This window comes from Pygoscelis adeliae, unplaced genomic scaffold (assembly GCF_000699105.1).
Source record: "Pygoscelis adeliae isolate BGI_AS28 unplaced genomic scaffold, ASM69910v1 Scaffold378, whole genome shotgun sequence".
NCBI classification, from domain to species: Eukaryota; Metazoa; Chordata; class Aves; order Sphenisciformes; family Spheniscidae; genus Pygoscelis; species Pygoscelis adeliae.
The window spans coordinates 78,918-99,045 of NW_008825312.1; the positions used below are offsets into that span (position 1 = coordinate 78,918).

Genomic DNA, 20,128 nt, shown 5'->3' on the forward strand with positions numbered 1-20,128 from the left:
CACTGACAAAGCCTTTGCTACTTCTTTCACAAATGCATTTTCTTTTTTTCCACCAGCCTGGTGATAAACTATTGTCTTCCTGGAAAAGCATCTGGGCCATAAGATAGTAAGCTCACTGATTCAAAAATCACCTTTCAATACATTTTACATTGAGAGCTTTGCTCACTTTTCTACTTTATCATGACAAGGGGCAGTAGTGAAAGTCACTTCACTGTTAAACACAGTATCATCTTAAAACGTCCTTAAAGTGGTAATACACTGAAGTAGAAACAAAAATAGTGCACCTTTGCTTGTCATACTGTAGAAACATAATACAAAAAGGACAAATAAGTCTTACTGGGCTCTCTATTGGGCTTCTGCAAGGGAAGAAAAATCAGTTGTTGGCCCGATACTGCAAAAAGCTGAGTGCCCTCCACTGTCAAATCAATGAGCATTTGAGCGTGCTCTTCACCTTTCAGGAATGGCCCCTCTTCATTACAAAACTGTTTAACAGCAAAGGTAATGTGACATCTCTTATGCAACATATATTTTACACATAGAAATACATACACACATACAAACAAAAAGTGTTTTTTTGGTTTTTTGTTTTTGTTTTTTTTACCTAAATGCAAACTGGATGAGGATCCATGTGATGAAAGTGATGGCGGTGGCGTAAGTGAATGTCCTGGCGTTTGGCTTGGCAGAGGCATGCCTATTGGACTTGGAGAGGAGGAAAATCCCAGACTATTGTAAAATGGCTGCCCTATGGGTGCTAGGCTGCTACTAGATCTTTTGTACAAGTCAGAGCTAGTAGATAGAGAATCTCTCCTTGTGGCACTACTACTTGCAGAACTGCCAACTGAAGAAGAAATAAAAAGACCCTAATTACACAGTGTCAACTGAATAAAACCTATCCCCAACTACAGCTGGGCAATAACAGATGCGATCACAATAATTACAGCAATCGTTACGACAAAGACAATTACTGTGATAACCACACATGCTTTTAAGTAAATCTAAGTGGGTATAAACATACCACTGATAAGTAATTTCCACAATGCCCATGTCTTTCAACATTTCATTCTAGACTTCTCACAGTAATATTGCAGTACTCTGTTTTAACTGCCTGGCTTCAGGCTTTGGGACAAATATGGAATTTATGAGATTAGATTACACTGTCACTTTACAGAATAAATGATTCTAAAAATATTTCCACTAAAGCCTGATAAAATTTTTTCCACCATGAATTATTAGTCAGACAGTGATACTCGATTTCAGGAAAAAGGCTAGAGACAATCGGTTGCTGTTGTTTAAGGGTTCAGAAAATAATCTATGTTGCTGTTCAGCTGTTTCTGAACTTCCTCTTGTTTGTGAACCCCTCACCTGCAGGAAAAAAATGACTACTTAAAATTCCCTATGAGAATCATGGTTCTCAAAGAAGTGTTTTGAAAAGATATTAGAAAGGAGGAATAGGCTAAGAAGAAGATGAGAAGCAGAGCAGAGATAGGAAAATTAAGGCAAGAAACTAAAAATGTAATTTTACTGCTACCAGTATTTGTGAAAGTCAAATTAGACTAGAAGCTTTGGATAACAGTGTATTAGTGAAGGACTGGTTATCCTGCACAGCATCATTCAGCAGGGCGATGAACAGTCTAGGATAAATTAGGAGAACAATAAAAAGTTTTTAGAAATGTTAAATTCTAGTATCTGTTGCATACTAGTGAAATATTAAACTAGAGTGCGTATTTTAAACACTGGAACATTATTATACTCATGAACAACACCAAGTTTATGGATATTTTGATAACAAAGGTGCTTCTTAAGCTGAATTTGGAAAATTGATTTCTACTTCAACTGAAAAAGGAAAAGGTCAGAATTTATACTTCCATAATCTTTACCCTTGTCAGGTACCTTCCTACTAAAGCTGGCAGCATGGCGCAATATAAAGGTCACCTGATACTTCCCATTTTAAGACATTAATTTGTTTTCTCCTAACATTAGCAACTTGGCTAATACTTTTCATGGCAGGTACCTGCTCGGACCAAATTTTTCAAAGAAGTTCTGCCCAAACACCACTGCCATTTCAGAAAAACAGGCGAGGAAAGATGCTTTATCCTTAGCAAAATAATCCAGCTACCTGTTATGTGAGAAGTTAATGCCTCAGACCAATATGCTAGCAACAGGAGACCTTTATTTTCATGCTCTCTTTGCTTGAGCTAAAAATCTTAGCAAAAATCACAGTTCATACAAGTTCAGCACAGATCTGCTACAGACTCATAGCTGAAAACTTAAACTCCTGTCCATATACGGCACATCTGAGATGGCTGATAAAGGTTTTCCCTGCAATTGAGCTTCTAGGCTTCTGTGTGCCATGCCAAAGATGGACTCTGAAACTGCTGTCCAAGATTCCACCTTGTGTTCGGAAGGCCCATCAAGCAGTGTGGAAAGGAAGTTTTCTACTTCAGATGCAGAGAAGACAAAAGCCACACACAAGAAGTAGACCAGGGAAAAAGAAAAAAAAAAAAAGAAAAAAAGAAACCAGAACCAGGAGGAAAAAAGGTCAGACAAAGGAGCCAACAAGGAGACTGCAAGAAAACTGGAAGCACTTTCAAAACCAGTGGGACTGAGGATGAAAAGAAAGCAGATCTGAAGAAAAGTTAAGCTGTAGAAGGTATATGTAACTGTGGGGCAAAGAGGCTGGAATAGTAAGCTGATGATGGGAACATCACACAGTACAAGCAGAAACAGAAACATATTTGGGAGGGGGAGGCGGGAGATAAATGTTGCTTGGAAACTGGGAAGGAAGACATACTACAGGAGAAGCCAGAAGGAAAAGATACTGGACTAACTAGGCAAGGAAATTGAGAATAAGAAATCAGAAGAGCAAATTAAGGCAACAGTTGAACGAAATCTCAAGATTTGAGACTAGCTCTATAGGTTCTGGCTCAGCTGGTGAACCATGTGAATGTTAATACAATGCTACGTGATGGATTGTTATTTTTCCAACTATGAAAAAAGCTAAGCAAACTTTAGCTTTCTCTCAGGGTTTCTTACTCAGCTAAATTACTGCAGCTTAACAAGTTACCGTGAACCACCTGAGCTGCATTTTCACACACACACAAGCAAAGCTCACAAAAACCAGAAGACAATTTGAATTAGCTTACCCCTCTTCACCACTGTCTAAGCTAATGCAATTACTTTACACTTGTTACAAGCCAGAAGTAGCATCTGGGAAGCTGCCAGAGTTGATCTCTTAGTTACCTGTTAAGCTGCAGTAACTTACCGTGTACCTAAACCTTTAAAATGGAGCATGAATAACTTTATAATACAAGAGCAGAGACTGTAAAGTACATACAGCCATTTATACGGTATGCTTGCCTCTTCCTGTTTCTTTACTTTATTGTTCAGTCATTCAGCTAGAACATGCTCATCTTTGCATTTTTTGCAGAGCTATTTTTTTCCCCTGCAACAACTGAAAACATAAGGGCAAGATCTGTATTGCCATCTGTCAGTCTTCATGGCTATATTTTAACTGAAATTCAACCTTTACAACACACTGAGGGGAGTTACAAAGAAGCTGAAACTTTGGCAAATAAAAAATTAAACTTGTTTTTAATTTACCTCAATGTGCATTAAGACCATTTGTGTAAGTACTCATCTGTGTAATTCAATTCATATATATATACAGCTCAGGAACTCTTAAAAAAAATGATCAGGAAGCATTTTTTAAGTGGCTATTATGGCAAGTACAATTTATACTTGGCAGACGGGCACTTTCAATATACTTTTATTCCAATAATACTACTAAAAATATTTCAGGTTTAGACAGCACCTTTCATCAGCACTTCTCAAACTGCAAAACCATAGGCTTCCTGCTTCCCTGTGGAAACTACCATGCTAATTAAATCACCTAGGATACTGCTGCAAAATTTCAGTATAAGCTGTCTATGCTGAAGGCTTTGGACAAAGCTCTGGAACTGACCTTTGCTACAAGAAAAAGGCTTAGTCTCCTGTGCCAGAAAGAACTATGCTGATTCTTCTTAAGTAGATACACAACTAAAATTTGTATTCTATGGAGGTCCTTGTGATAATGCTGAATAAAGACTTTTATGACTTAAAACTATTCCATCTAGAGACTTAAAATGGGTGCACTGCATTAAATATGCAGATATACTTATGATCACTATCTATCAATGAAATGAAACTGTACCTAGAGCAAAACACAGCTGCTAAGAATTCACTGAAATCCTACAAGTAGCTCAGGACAAATTATATTACAAAATACAGCACCTGGATAGCACAATTACTTTGTAAATAAGATTTACCTGCTGTGGTATTATGGAAAATTAAGAAACTCTACATGACTGAGTAGCCTCTCTTTCTTTTTTTTTTTTCTACATTAAAGATGGTATGTTTAGAGTCTCCTACTCCGCTTTTTAAAATCAGGCATTAGAGAGAATCAGCATAAAACTTGATTCCGGATTTCCTAGCATTAGTTTTGTTAAAGTAAATAAATTTTCAGATTATTTTATGAAAAACAACACTGAGAAAAATCTCTGAAAAAAACCTACCTTGCATGTTTAAAAACTGTAATAAGAAATTTGTGCTATAGAACAGAAACATGATGGCAACATTGGTTGTTTGGTTGTTTTGTTTTTTTTTTTAAACTACAGACAGGTTGATAATATTCAGGAGCATCTGTTGAAATAATTTAAGGCCCCAAACTTGCACAGAACTATTTATGCATAACTGTATCTAAGATTAAACCTACTGAAGTTAACAAGAGCTATTCTTGGGTATTAAGTCTTTCTGTTTTATAAATCCTATTAAAATGTTATGGAAACAAACACTTCAATATTAGATCAAATTTAGAAAGTCATTATGCTATTTATTTTTTAAAAAATTAGGAATTTTCCTGACATGAAAATCACAACAAAAGAATTCATATCTCAAAAGTCATCAATTGTTATTTTAAACACAGAGTGAAGACTTCCTTGAAAATAAAAAAGCTTACTAAAACCAGTAACGAACTTCTGGGGCAGAGTACAGTGCTCAATATGGAAAAGTATTTTGGAGATATCTATGACTACAGGATATTCTTCAAAATTGCATCTTGTATACAGAGCCCAAGTGGATTTGAAAAAACCCTTTTTCCTCCCCTATAATTTGTTTTAAACTTGAATAACCTATTTTTGCATTCTTTTTAGAAATGTATGTGTATATACTATGTCTGGATACAGATACATTTTTTTGCTTAACACAAAAGTCTCACAGAATTTCCTCACTATATTAATAACCTACCTGATGAGCCAAATCCACCAAGTGCAGAGCCGATAGCTGCTCCTAAAGAGCTGCTACTTCCAAAGCCAAGAGATGTGCTTCCTGGTTGGCCAGGACCATGTGAAAAAAGGGAACTGCTCTGGGAGTTATTGGTCAAAGAGTTACTGCCATAAAATGAATTGGATTGTAGGCTACTATTTGTTTGCTGTTGCTGTTGTTGTGGCTGGGCACCAAGGGGCCGAAATAGACCGTTCGTGGCTCCCGCGAGATTGTTTGCTGTTCCTCCAGCTGAAGCAGCTGCAGCTGTAAAACACATGTTTTCAATCATAATTACTCTCTCAAACATTTCTGACTGAAAATGGACTATTCAGATCTAAATCGTACTTTCTTGAAGCCCTCTTAAACAAGCAGAAATTCACATATTAAAGGACTAAAAGAGACTTTATAGTATTACACAATCTTAATTACCCGAGGAAAAAAAATGAAGACAGCATATGTTGTAGGCTAATCAAGGCTGTTAGAATTGTTAATGTAATTGAAGGAATTTTCAGTGTAAACATATAAGACATTACTGTTTACCGAACTGTACTTTTATATCCAAAGTCACAATAGCAGAGTTGCAGCTAAGAGTCATTCAAAGACATCTTCAGCTACTAATGTCGGAAGCGAGTTCTGCATAGAGAAAGCTTATAGATTAACTCAAAATCTAATTTTCTGAACAGATTAATTTAATTAATCTGGTGTTAGTATTTTGGATTTTAATTTAACAAATGCAATAAATACAATGGTTCAGTAAAGTAGTACCAGACCCTATCACTGATAAAAAAAGAAAACTAGAGACTTTTGATATAACTAATTCTCCTCTTCTGCTGTCCATTCTATATTTTTTTTCCTTGCCACACTTTTCAGGAGAAAATACTTTCAGGAGAAAAGCACAGCAAGGCCCCAGAGCACTCCATCATCTTCTGCCAGGCCGAAGCAATGAAATGATGCTTCCTAGAGGACACCATTTAGGGGATTGATGAGAAGTGCATGTTATATGCATGGGAGAGGAAAGGGGGAAATGTTCGTATCTGACAAGCAACAACATTTGTAGAAACATGCCTGTATATGTATGGGGAGAGGACTGTAAATTTGAATTAAAAAAAGGAAAACTACATCTCTGAGAAAGAGCAGTGTCTCTCAGAGAAAGGGAGGTGACAGAATAAGAAAGAGAGTATGTATGGCATATTCTTCACGACTAGAAAACTTCACAGATGCATACAGAACACATCAACAACATCAAATACTAATCAACCAACATTACTGTTAAGATTCAATACAAGAGTGGAAGAAACCTCCATGTAGGATCAAATACTTACCTGCTTGTGCTGCTGCAGAACTGATTATAACAGGAGTTGAGGCCACCAATCTGACTGGTGCTCCAAGGCCAGTTCTCGCTCCAGGGCCTACTACTAAGGCACCAGTCTGATCGTAATAGGCAGTGGGAGCTAGTACTTGATAGCCTACACAACATAGAATACAAGAATTAGTAGTACAGATAGTCCCATATAGTCAGCATTTCTTCCCTCCTTGAAATATCCTGACAACGAACTACAAGGGGGAAAACAGCATTTCAGCCGTATTGCCTTAGAATGTCAACTGGACATCAGAAGAAAAAACAGTGAACATTGTAAAACAGTGTGACAAAATCTTATTTAGGAATGCTCTACATAATTTTTAAAACTAGAGTAACAGCTAAATTTAGTAGTCTAAAGTTGAATTTTATTTTCAAGGTTAACAAAGGAAGTTTGTAACACCATAGCTGAAAAGGTACAGGAGCAACACAACTGGCCATATTATCGAATCAACTTCTTTCAGCGTTTTAAGATATTCATATTTCTCTTGTATTCCTTTGTATATGGAAAAGGTATTGAAATCTGTACAATTAAAGGGCTAAACTAAATGCAAGTTTGGCGATCCCATACATTACCTAGCCACACTTGAAAGTCCATCTACAAAAACACATTAGGAAAGGAATGCCCTATGTGCAGGAATACCTTGAACCAGAACAAAAATTATCCAGTCCCAGTCAGTTTAACAGAAAACAGACTGTAATCCAAGTATAATTTCATTCAGTTGACAGTTAAGAGTTGGAACTGGGGGAGAAAAAGGAGGAGGAACTGAAAAAGGAGAAAAGCAAGCAGTAGGAAGGAAAACAGGATACAAGATATGAATGAAAGAAAGCAAAAGAGACAAAAAAGGAGCAAAACAAAAAACCTTTTTTTAGGACAAAAGCAAGAGAATTAATTTTAAAGCTCTAACACTTCATAATGAAGTAGAAGAATTGGAATAAGAATCCCTAAAAAGATGGAAGACAAGAGCAAAGATAATCTAAGAAAGGGTGCTGACAATGAAAAGATAACACCACCTAATTTTTAGGTTGACTGTTCTTATAAAGCGATAAAACAAAACCCAAGAGAATTTTAATATTCCTCCCATGTTCAAATATATACTAATGCTATTAAGAAAAACGTCAAGATTGCAAAAATCACACACCTATTTTTGTATGTGTAAGAACCAAGATTTTGCATACTATTTTAAGTCAGTTTCCATGTATGTTCAGAACTAGGTCCAGCAGAGTTCTCTATGGACCTGAACATAAAAGACCTGAGCCTCTAATTCCAGCTGAGTACCTCAATCATCAGGCTTTCAAGTTATATTTTCTCCTCCTCAATTTGTAAGACATCTGTATAATCTCTTCTGCCTAGATGCCTTCCTCCAAAAACAGAGCTGAAAACACCATCTGCCTACTGGCCTGGTGGTTACGGTACTCTGCAGGGAAGCTGGAGACGCAGGTCCAAATTCTCTCACACTAAGAAAATCCAAAGATATGAAGGAGACTCAGTAACTGGAGAGGAGATGAAAATCCAGATCTTTAGGTTCAATTCACAGTTCCGGAGATGAATGCACTATACTTGTGCATTCTCAGAATTGGCTAATATACTTGTCATGACAACTTGTCATTACTATCATTCCAAACCTGTTTGTTCTCATTGCTCACTACTTGTTTTGCATTCCATGTCCATCTACCTTCTCTTTCCCACCAACAGCACAGGAAGACAGTTGTCCTCCACAAAGTTTGTCTGAAAGTTTGGCTAGTTAAAAACAACCAACACAGGTTCTTACAACTGAATTGGTTAGGTAATCTTCACCATAGGTGCCACTGCTTCCTCCACCTACAAAATTGTGCTGTGCTGCCCTACCACCTTCACCACTAAGACAGACTGCTACATTCACAAGGCAGGGAAAGGGGGAGAGTGACTGCTGCCTGTTTTACTGTAGTTCTGTAGAGAACATAGCATGGAATATTAGAAGATTAGTGACACGGTAGGAAAGCTCTTTATAATCATAGAATGGTTTGGGTTGGAAGGGACCTTAAAGACCACCTAGTTCCAACCCCCCTGCCATGGGCAGGGACACCTTCCACTAAGACCAGGTTGCTCAAAGCCCCATCCAACCCGGTCTGGAACACTCCCAGGGATGGGGCAACCTGTTCCAGTGCCTCACCACCCTCATAGTGAAGAATTTCTTCCTTATATCTAATCTAAATCTAGCCTCTTTCAGTTTAAAGCCATTACCTCTAGTAATACCACATGTGTTCCTGCATACATTAGCAATGATTAATTACTAGTACCTACATCATTTCTACTTTTACTCATAGCACATTCAATTGATAATATGTTGGTCCTACCATTTGTTACTGCTGTATCAAATAAAAACCACTTTTTCAGAACTCAGAATTGGCTAATACCAGTATTTACTCTGTCCACCTACCCCCTTCAAATGTGCAAACCCACAGATAATGTCATAGCTGTATAAAAAAGGACTGATCGTGTATTTACACCCTTGTGCTCATCTGAAACATGCACAGCATTTTATATGACCTCAGGCCCACAATGTAAACAAGCCTATTTTCCAATGCAAAATACTTGGAAGGGGGGGGGGGGGGGAAGGGGAACCACAAAAAGATAACATACACAGTATTGCATAAATTAAATTTACTGGGATTAATACTAATGTAGTTTAATACAGTAATTTTAGATTTTGTAAAATAACTGACTAGTATGACTGCTGAATTAAAAAATGGAAGCAACTTGCACATGCTCTTTGCATTACAAGATGCCCAATTTCTCTTGATACTTCCTTGCCACTATCTTACCTGTGATGCCACCCACAAACAGGTCATTTAAAATTAGTAATAATAAGCTAGGTCATGAGCATCAAGATACTGTCCATCACAGAAGGTTCAGGCTATGCATGAGAACTGATGAGTGCTTCTATGTTCCTAACCTCTGAAATGAATACGTTCTGACCTGGAATAGGAGGCTTCTCAGCTTTCTACTCAAATCTGCTAAAACAAAGCAATGTAGGACTATTTGTGAAATTGCATCTGCAGCCTCAAAAGTATAAAATTATTTGCTTTGACATGAAAAATATGATTTCAGAGGGACCATCTCAGATCAGATTAAATAATTGAAGAACAGCTCTCATAGCAAAACCTATGTCTTCTGCTTTCCCTTCCTTCACAGTATTCTACAAACTTTGCACCCTACCCCAGAAAGGTGAGCACAAAGAGAAAAACTATTTCCCAGCCTTCACTCTTATCAAAGATGGTGACTTGCCAGATCTTCTCTCCAATTCCATCTCTCCTCCTGTTTCAGTTTTTATTACCTCTCCATCACATCATCATCTCCCTGTCGCTGTGCAGTTTCCCCTCCAAATTAACAATTATCAAACTTCATTTCAGTGCCTTCACATTCAAGCTTACTGTGGTCTTCCACTGCAACCGAAAAACTAAAACATACTCTTTGTTTCCTAATCAGTTCCTACTCACACCTTTTATTTTAGAATTCAACTGCTCTATCTACACTTACCGTCTTCGTATCAGCAAGGAATATGAAAGTAAACAATCTGGTTTACCAGTACTGTGCTTTGCTGAAATGATTTCTAAATGTCTCCAAAACCACAGACTCTGAAAACTTCCTGGATTCTTTTCACACAAGCCTTAAATGTTCTTAAAGAATGAGAGGAAATCTGTTCTCTTGGCTCATGCAGCCCATTCTTAGTGTTGCTCTTATCCATCCAGTAATTTCTTCAGTGTCTTTCACTGGATACTTCACACTCTCTTCTCACATTTTTGTATGTAATACCACAAAGCTCTGCCCAGATCTCCTACTCCCTTCCCTCTATGCAACTTCCCTCACTGATGACACCCAAACGTATGTCAGAGTTTGTCACTTCTCTCTACTCAGTTTAAGTTAACAGATGTGACACTTCTTACTGCCAACTCAATTATCTGCCCCTTTTAACACTACCATCCTGACACCTCTCTCTCCACTCAGGAGCATAACCTGCAAGTCACCGTAGAGCCCTCTCTCCCTATGTAGAAAATTTACTGCTTCTCCTTTCTCAACATTCCCAAGATCCAATTGTTTTCCTCTGCATACAGATTTGAAAATGTATTCAGCTCTTAATCTTGCATCTTTCCTTAAATGCTGCAGTCTTCACTTCAGTCTCCCAAGCTTACTAAAACCTGAGCCACTATAACCTTTTGTTTGTTCTAATGAAGATATGCACAGCCTTATCTCTGCACTTGTCCTCTCAGAAATCAAATTCAGAACTTGCTATCCTACCAGTAAATGATTTATACTTTTTATAGCCATCGTAACTTTGCCAATACTGTAAACTCCCTGTATGTCTGCCACAATTAAATCTGACTTCTATTTCATACTACCTGGAGGCACAGAATGCACGACCCACCACGTCGTCACACTTCAAATTCCTCTAGGTAATAAAAAATGCAATGCCAATAGACAGAAATTGTTGATTTTAATGTTTTATACATGTTTTTCAGACAACTCAATTTACACGCCCATCTGCATGCTAGATGCACCATTACAGTCGGTGCTAACAGCTTCACTTGCATGAATTCAATAAAACTAAGTTGCATCTGATCTAGCCAATGCAGTCAATGAAGCCTCCGGAGGGATTCAGCTGACCCACCGCTAGACATCTATTTTAGGGTAAGCTGAACAGATCTGCAGCCTCTGTACAGCAACTGCACTAGGGAGATCTCCACTGAGCACAATGGCTCCTTAGACAACCAAGGTCACATGCAGATTTCTGAATTTGGATGACTAAGCTGAGTCCAGCCGTTGTCTGTGATGAGGACTGGTTTTATTCGTAGAAAAGAATGTATACTGATCGTATTATGATGAAATTGGGAGTACCCTCTGACTTTGTCTTACACATTTATTCAATCAGAAACTGTCTGGTTTTTAAGAATCCTTGTTACCGAAAGACTTCCTAAATTAGGACTGGAATTTAAAATGTAATTGCACAACTCCAACGCAAAATGTATTTCACTTTTGATGGTTTTAAAAAAGAACCTGAATTTTTCTGAAAAGAGACTTAACAAAAACATCATGTGAAAAGTAACCTGGATTTCAGACACTTCCTCTTTGCACTCAGGATGAGATGCCTTAAGTGCTACATGAATACACCTCTCTAAATAATTAATACAGAAATACTTGAAATATCAAATTTGAAAAATAAAAAAATCCCATAGTTGGGATAGCTCATTAATTTCATCCAACATGAAGGTTGTGGCAAGGAGAAAGCAGCTGAAACGATTTAAAGACAGCAGTATGGAGCTGAATAATACACTCTCATTTATTAGCTCGTAGTGAAGCCAAACTACAAATATTCTCTCTGTAAAGAACATTCAAAAGCTTGAAACTCAATTTGGACCTACGCTTTCTTGTAAAACATCTAAGTCCATCGAAACAAGAATTCCACACATTTTATGCTTGTTTATTACATTATATGTGTTGTTCAGTGGTTACTGCCTGGGATTCACTTATTCACATTTTGGTATCTAGATGCAATTTAATGACTGACTCAATTTTATACTAGGTGAACAGAAAAGGCACCTCTGGAGCAAAATCCACTTTATTCTAAATCAGGTAACTAAAATAGAGGCAGATGAATCAAGACTAGAAGTTCCTATTTCTCTTCACTAGCTATAAAAGGAGCCTTAAGTATCTAGCTCAAATAAAGACATCAAACAGTATCGTGATTCCCATCTAAAATGGCTTGTGTTCATTTCATCATCCTATATTCTTCCCCTTCACCTAGAAAGAGGTCTCACCAGTGCTCCCTATAACTCACTACAAAACCAGTTTATGATGACTGAGAAAATAAATGTCCTTTTTGTTTATATTTTGAGCCCTATTCTCTGTAAGAGTGTGGTCAGTAAGGTTGAAAGCCAGTTGCACACAATTCCTATTATGGAACAGTCTGAAATACATTCACATGAATAAACTTTTTCTCTGGCCATCCAGGCATGCAGCAGATGGGACAAAGAAGCAACCTACAATGGAAACTGAATAAAAAGGTTCCTGCCCTCACCTCTTGGGGCTTGTGGAGGACAAAAAAAAGTCTTGAAGTCCAGTCTTCACAGGACAGGCTCTTGCATTACCGAGTTTATGTATTTGACCACTCAGCATTACTTTCAGTCATCCATTTGGAGAGGGGACCTTTTTGTGGGTTTTAAGAACTACCCTTGAATTATTTAAGATAGATACTTTTCTTTTTGAAAATAATGCTGTTTTTACATCTTCCTATAATGAAGTCACAAATTTGGGCTGGGTCAAGGTCTCAGATGTTGATCTGACTCAAGCTAAACGTCACAAGCTTTTTACAAGGCATGGACCACCCTTCTCCATTACTTTGGTGAGGCACAGAGATACCACTTGACAGGTGCTGTGACAGCACACTTTGCTGATTCCTCATTTTAGGTGAAAGAGAAAGATGCTAAAAGCTAAAGATACTACTGCACGAGAAGAAATAAAAGTGACAGTTATAAAACAAAAGAGACACGAAAAACACCAGAGCCAGTCTGTTCTGCAGCTAGATGTGTAAAATCTGATCGTGTGAGTCAAAGTGCACAATGCAGTCCTGGAGCATCCAGTAACAAACTAACTCTGACTTCTATAGGTTGTGAGGCATTTCAAAGTAGTGCTGACAGAGGAGAGAACCTGTACAAGTCAAATGCATTTGTAGCTACCATCAATGTTATCTGACTTAAGATTTTACATAGTTAACTTTCATGCTGAAGAATGGCCAAGTACACTTAAATTGTTTTTGCTAAGGTAATTGTACTAAACACTTAAGTGACCCTGAAATTCAAGCTAACACATTGTGCATTTATGATACATGTACTGAGACTCAGAATAACCATTCCCCGGATAAGTCAGAAGCCATGCACGCTAAAAGGATCTGAGGCTCCAAGCTTTCAAGTGCTTCTACTTCAAGCCTGTTGTGATCTTCAGAGATGATTAAGCAGTAATTTTCTTTTAAATTTCCTAATTTCGGATTCTGAATCTGATTTTACTATTATTATATGCTACAAGTAAATTACTTCAGAAAGACAAATTAATACTTCCTGTTGCATCAGAGTAACTATTCAGATAACTCATGACCTTTTAAGACAGCATGTAGTTGCTTCATTATATATATGAAATTATCCTGTAAAAATCTACAATACTCCTTGTGCATAGATTTGTAACAACAAATACAGAGAAAATGCTCCAAATCAAAAATGCTAGCGGAATTCCTTGTGCTTTAAGAATCCTGTGCCAGTATTTTAATCCAACTAAACAACATAAAACTATATAAAACTCAATTCTAAGCAGCTTATAAACATAGCAGGACTTTGATAGTTAATCTGGTCTCTAGTAACACCAATATTTTAACTTTCAGTGATTCTCTTAATCCACTGATAACATACACACATACCTGGCATGCCTGTAGCAAGACCCTGACCAAAAGCCAAAGCTGGATTTGCTGCTGCAGCTGCTGCAAGTGACTCTGCCTGCTGCCCTTGCTGACCCTGATTGGGAGTAAGCGGGCGCTGAGTTGCTCCAGCACGCAGAACCTGGAAAAGACCAACATGACACCCTTTCCTTAAAAGGTAAGAAAGCCCATTATATGCTAAAAAAGGTTTAAAAAAAGATACAGAACAGTTGCTTTGCATATTTGATGCCACTTAGCTCTCAATTTTGTTTTGGGAATATTCCACCTTATTGGTTTCAAGGATATATACATACAAAGAATAAAAGGCATAAACTATTTTGCTGACAAATGTGACAATAAAATATCTGCCCTGCTCTGGACAGCAGAACTCATGTATGTTCCATCAATGGTAATAAGTATAAAGTAAGGAAGAAAATCTGTAAGAGCGATACATTTATGATCTGCATTATTTATTAACTGAACATCTGTCCTTCCCTGATAAATGCATTTATTTACATTATTTTCAGGCAATTGAATGATGTAAGTCTGAATACTTTGGAGCTTGTAGTAACTCGTCTAAATAATTAACACTACACTGCCAACAGTGCTGTAAAAAAATGCACCCACTAAGTTTTAAGAATTCACATAACACTCCATTACCATGCAACACAGGCTTATTTTATTATCTTCTGACAGCATATCTCTGGGAATCTGATTAAAAAGCAATCTAAATTCTTGCAGCTACTCTTTCCTCTTGGTTAAAATAATCTTTTCCAGGTCCAAAATAAGAGGGAAATACAATTTACAATATATCCCCATGAAATATCTTAGATGTGATTTGCATAAATTGGATATTAATTTTATAGAGAAAGCAAAAAAACACTGGAGAGATGATATACATTCGGTTATCAATGCAGTTCACTGATAACAACGATCAGTAGGAGGAAAGATCCACCTGAATATTAAAAACAGTGATGAAGCTACTCTGGAACTCTGAGTCATAGTAACTCAAAGTCAATTCTTACATTAAATTTATAAGAATGGCATTGAAACAAACCATATTGCTAGTAAAAAAAAAAAAAAAAATTACATTCATTAAGCATAAGATCATTACAAGATTTGTGTTTTTCCTTTGTGGAAAAAGGCCATTTGTTTATACTGAAAGATCATCTAATGGTTTTAAAAATGCATCCAGAATAACAATAGAAAATTAGCTTTTTCTTTTTTAAAGTAACTTTAAGAAATGGAAATTTCAACAAGTTCTTGTAACAATTGCGTACTTTTGATTTATCAAGGCAAAAATAACATATGGCACATGGTGATGTTGTAATACAATTATTCTGTCACAGAAAAATATGCAGGGCAATCCTTCTTCCCCATGAAGCAACAAAACTACTGATACTTATTTATATAATATATTGATATTTGTTTCCCTACTTAAAGAGACAAAGAAAAGTGTGTAACATTCAATTTTCCAGCTAATTAATAAAAACGCAGATCAATTTTTTCCCAAGCTTAAAAGATATCCTCCTAAAATTACGAAAACATCTCTTTTCATCCCCTTATGTTAGCTTTCTAGATTAGTTTTAAACTTTACATTAATTTTTGAGTAACTGTACAGGCAGCATTATCTAGACATAAACGTAAAAGCACAGTAACCTGGATTAAAGGAACTATTTTTAATGTTTTTTACTTAAAAAATCGGGACTGCAAAGTAAGCTGAATATTTAGTATGCAGTAAATGAATTTTTAAAGAATGATAATCAGTAATGTAAGGAAATTGAGAATTTTTAATATTCATTTATTATTTGATACAACAAATCATCTGAATTATGTAAAATTTTCTGGAATCTGATCCTTATATACTGAAAATGTTAAGGTAAGACTTTAAATGCACATCTCCTTTTTATGAAGAACATACCGGTTGCTGTCCCTGTTGTGCCTGTGAAGCCGCTTGCTGATTTGCTGTGGTATTTGCTGCTGCAGCTTGCTGCTGAAATAAATTGGCTGGATACACCCCCCATGGAACACCATAATACTGAGGCGGAACCACAGCAGGACCTAAAAAACAGAAAACATGATTATTCCATCTATTGCAGCTAGTTAAAATAGTTGTTTATATTGTTTGTAGCATCCCTCTTTGATCTATCTTCTAAACGTCAAAACATAAATCAGTATTAAAAAGAAATGAATTCCCCTATTAGCCAAAACGATACATGAACACAGATGGGTTAAAGGATTCACATCAAACCATACCTTCTCTACGAAAAAGTAAATGCCCTCGTGAGACTCAGGTGACAAAGAAAAAACTTAAAGCAATCAAAGCTTGTATACCAAAAAACACTCAAAAATCAGTTTCCATGGTTGGAAAAAAGATCATTTCAGAACATCACAGAATGAACCAAATTCATCCTCCTGACAGTGATATACTGAAACTTTGATCATCTATTATTCCTCCTTTCTGTATGCTTCCTTTGCTTATAAACACAACTATTGCCTCTGCCTCCCCTGCCTACTACGTCACAGTCTTCAGAGCGGGCACACTTACCTCTACCAGTCTATTGATAAAGAACCCACAGAAGAATGAGCTCTCTATAACACTGTATTGTACACATAATGCATTATGTATACATGTATTTTAGCTCCTTCTACTGCCTTTCCTGTGAAACCACCAACCGGAGATACAGAGGTTTTTTTCTATGCTCAGGTCTGAGCACTAGCTGGGACTTGAATACTCAGTAGTGTTGTTTCACAGCGGTATCTATTAACTTTAAGAGATTTTCCTGGGCTTGGGGTTTATCTGTTGTCTGGGCCTTTTAGCACACTGGAGACCATCTTTATTCTCATGCCCACTGGGAATGAGAAAACCTGGAATTAGAAAATTAATGCACCGAGTAAAAACCTACAAGAAAAGGCTAGCCGTCTCATCTTTTGAAAATAATACGTACTACTAATGTCAGATGAAACCTTATTAAGGATAAACATTTTTAGAACAGAAGAAACCTAATTGTTCCATATAAAAGTCCAATGGAAAGAAATACTCAAAATCCATATATAACAGAAACTGAATCCCTTTACATTTCAGTGAAAAATCTTCAAAACTGCAATATTAATTTTCCTACAAGTCCCTCCTTCCTAGAAATATATTTACAGAGAATAAACAGGATGGATTTAATCTTTTTTCTAATTTCATTCAGTAAAATTATCAAGATAAACACTAGAAAGTGTTCAGTTACCTGCTAGGGTAGCTGCTGCAGCTAATCCAGCTGCAGTGTATGGGTCAGTACCTGGAGGAGCAGCACTGATAATGTATGGGTTTGGCACAAAAGCAGCTGGAGCCAAGCCTGCTGAGAATACGCCTGCTACAGTAATAAACAGAGTTTAATTATAGCTAACACACTTAGCAAGCATCATCATATTCAAACCAATCAAATCACAAAGCATATTTGTTAAAGTCAGAACTGCTTCTACTTTGGGAGTTTCTAAGAGCAGGTACACCATTACAGAAATCAACGCTTCTACCTCTTCTCACCAGTTTTTTCTTACTAATCCCAAGGCAGCTTTGTCTTCCTGGATCTACAGACTCCATGGAAATCTCTCATACTATCTACCCACCCTTATATAGAAGGGATTATTCAAAGTGGAATTTACCTTGCCCAACTTTAACTATCTAAAAGTTACACTTGTCTGATACAGATTTAGTTGTAAGACAAATCATCTAGTGTCTTAAGCGAATCAGCCAGATAGAATGAATCCCCTGCTAGAGATACAAATCTCTTTTCACTGACAATACAAAAAAGTCTAACCAGGCAGCTTAAATCAGATATCTGGCTTTTAAACAGCCAGTTATGAGATGCTAATCTTACTTTCAAGAATCTAAATTCAATATAAGGATTTTAATGCAAGGAGACAACTGAAGAAACTCAGAGTCATCAAACTAGGCATTGCTACCCAGAGTTTGCCCTGTCAGTCAGTCAGGTTCATGTACTTTCTCCAGCACTGAGGCAGCAACTAGTCCAGCAAGCATGGCACATCAAACTATGTTTCTCCATCCAAATAGGAGGCTTCTTGCTAAGTTTCTATTAACACGCATATTGGAAGATGCTGCATTTCAAAGGGGCAAGATACAGCTGACTGCTCAGTCAGCACTTCATACAAAGTAGGGGCTTCTCTGCAGTTCAGAAGTCAAAGACAGGCAGAAGACATGACTTGTAGACTCACACAAACATCTCAATCTGCCATGCTCCCAGCTCTAATACTGTATTAGTCAGCTACATAACACTAAAGAGCTGCCACTTTTAAACCCCAGCTATAGGCTGCTGATCTGTGTCTGAATAGACCTCACAATCCAGCTAAACAAGCCGGTGGGAAAACTTAACTGTCACCGTATCGTAGGAGAACACAGACACAGCCCTTTGGAGATGCTGGTTCCTATTTTTGCCTGCCCTTCTGATCCTGAGAACTCTTTTTCCTTTGCAGAGGAAGGAGGTAGGTGCACACACCTCAACAGCCTAGTGGTAGAGAGTGGGACAGGCAGGAATCTTTACATCTGCCCTACAGTGTCAGAATTGAGGAGCTCCCTTCCTTAAATAAGGAATTGCTTCCATGTGCATTCCAACCTCCCTCACCCCAAACACACAGCTTTCCCACAGTAGCAGATAAAACTGTTGTCACTGAAATATAGCATCCTTGTTGAGTTGCCAGCACACTAAGAACTTTATGCATTTAATTAATTCACTGAATTACTTTAAAGAGACAGAAAAAAATGCTTGCTAAAGAGTAATTCCATCACAAAGAAAGGTACCCACAAGAATAAAGAGTTATCTGTTTAAAAGGTGCCATTAACAAGGAAGGATGAATTAATCAACACAAAAGTCTGATTTCAAAATCCTACGACACAATGGTTTTAACTGGATTATCAAAAATACTGAACTGCAAGAGAAGAATAGAATTGCATATTTTTGTTACTTTAGTAAACAAAGCTAGTGTTTCTATCACTACTTATAGCAGAAAAGCTTTTTTACTTTTTCTCCCAAAATTCAACTATTGTTCTACACAAAAAAAAATAATTTTTATTTCTTTGTATACAACAGTTCAAATTAGGCAAAAATTTACACAACAGAAGACTTTCTCTAAGGACCGGACAGTCTTATGCAGTCATTCCGAGCAGTTTTCAGGAGAACTGCTAAAATGGGCCAATTGATCAGCATCTATTTGAATTAGAATACCGTGGGTAAAACTGTAAGGATTATACCAAAGCAACACAGACACTTTTGCCAGGGATGCTTGCTGTACTTTACAAAAACCTCACCTATGTGTGGCTGCTGAGCTGCAGCCAGTGCGTATTGCTGCTGCTGGGCTGCTGTTAACTGTTGAACAGTCAGAGCATTAGTCCTCTGGAAAAGCTATTGGAAAAGAAAAAAGATGCATTTCAGTTTTCAAGTCAGGGCTATAATATACTGGATTTACTTACAAAAAAGATTTTAAACCAAGCTTCTCTTCTAATAAATTACTAAACTAGAAAATTGTGCACCAATATTCTTCTAGATTAAATATACATTTATTTGCCTTTGACTAAGTCACAGACAAAACAAAATTGAATGCACGATATGCTTAAATGACTGATTATCAAAGAGGATAATGCACAACTTAAAGGACAATTTGGCATGTTTTCAAGTCCAGCACTAACCTGCTGCTGAGAATTGTAGTCAAAAAGTCCTACAGTAGCTCCTGAAGAGTCCATTTGTACCTGATTGCCAGGATAGTCAAACTGTAGAGAATCAAGACCAACTTGTTCCATGGCATCTAGATTCTGATTTTCTGGATTTGAAAATTCTTCTACCAGAGGCTTGTGGGCTGTAGGATTGGGAAGTGGACCTAATCCTTCCGTGGTGCTGGGATTGGGGCCCAAGCGTTCAGCTACTTCTGTTGGGGAGGCTTGTCGACTTCCAGGGGTACGACTGTTTAGAATTCAAGGTAGACTCTTCAGTCTTAAAGCTGTCCATGGACAGACTACAACATTTCTATTTTA

The 20,128-nt window shown here is 37.2% G+C and overlaps 1 protein-coding gene across 3 annotated transcripts in view; it reads right to left on the reverse strand.

Annotated features, from left to right (window-relative positions):
• Positions 1 to 20,128, reverse strand: part of PUM2 (pumilio RNA-binding family member 2) — a 47,794-nt gene that overhangs the window by 17,088 nt on the left and 10,578 nt on the right. For 2 of the 3 annotated variants that reach the window (XM_009330253.1, XM_009330252.1), the window contains exons 5-11: positions 19,787 to 20,057; positions 19,409 to 19,502; positions 17,334 to 17,459; positions 16,019 to 16,158; positions 14,101 to 14,239; positions 6,621 to 6,764; positions 5,281 to 5,562 (exon numbers count right to left, since the gene is read on the reverse strand). In XM_009330253.1, coding sequence (XP_009328528.1) covers positions 5,281 to 5,562; positions 6,621 to 6,764; positions 14,101 to 14,239; positions 16,019 to 16,158; positions 17,334 to 17,459; positions 19,409 to 19,502; positions 19,787 to 20,057 — 1,196 coding nt within the window. Of the gene's footprint in view, positions 1 to 601; positions 839 to 5,280; positions 5,563 to 6,620; positions 6,765 to 14,100; positions 14,240 to 16,018; positions 16,159 to 17,333; positions 17,460 to 19,408; positions 19,503 to 19,786; positions 20,058 to 20,128 lie in introns of all 3 variants that reach the window. The other variant, XM_009330251.1, reaches the window with a different exon arrangement.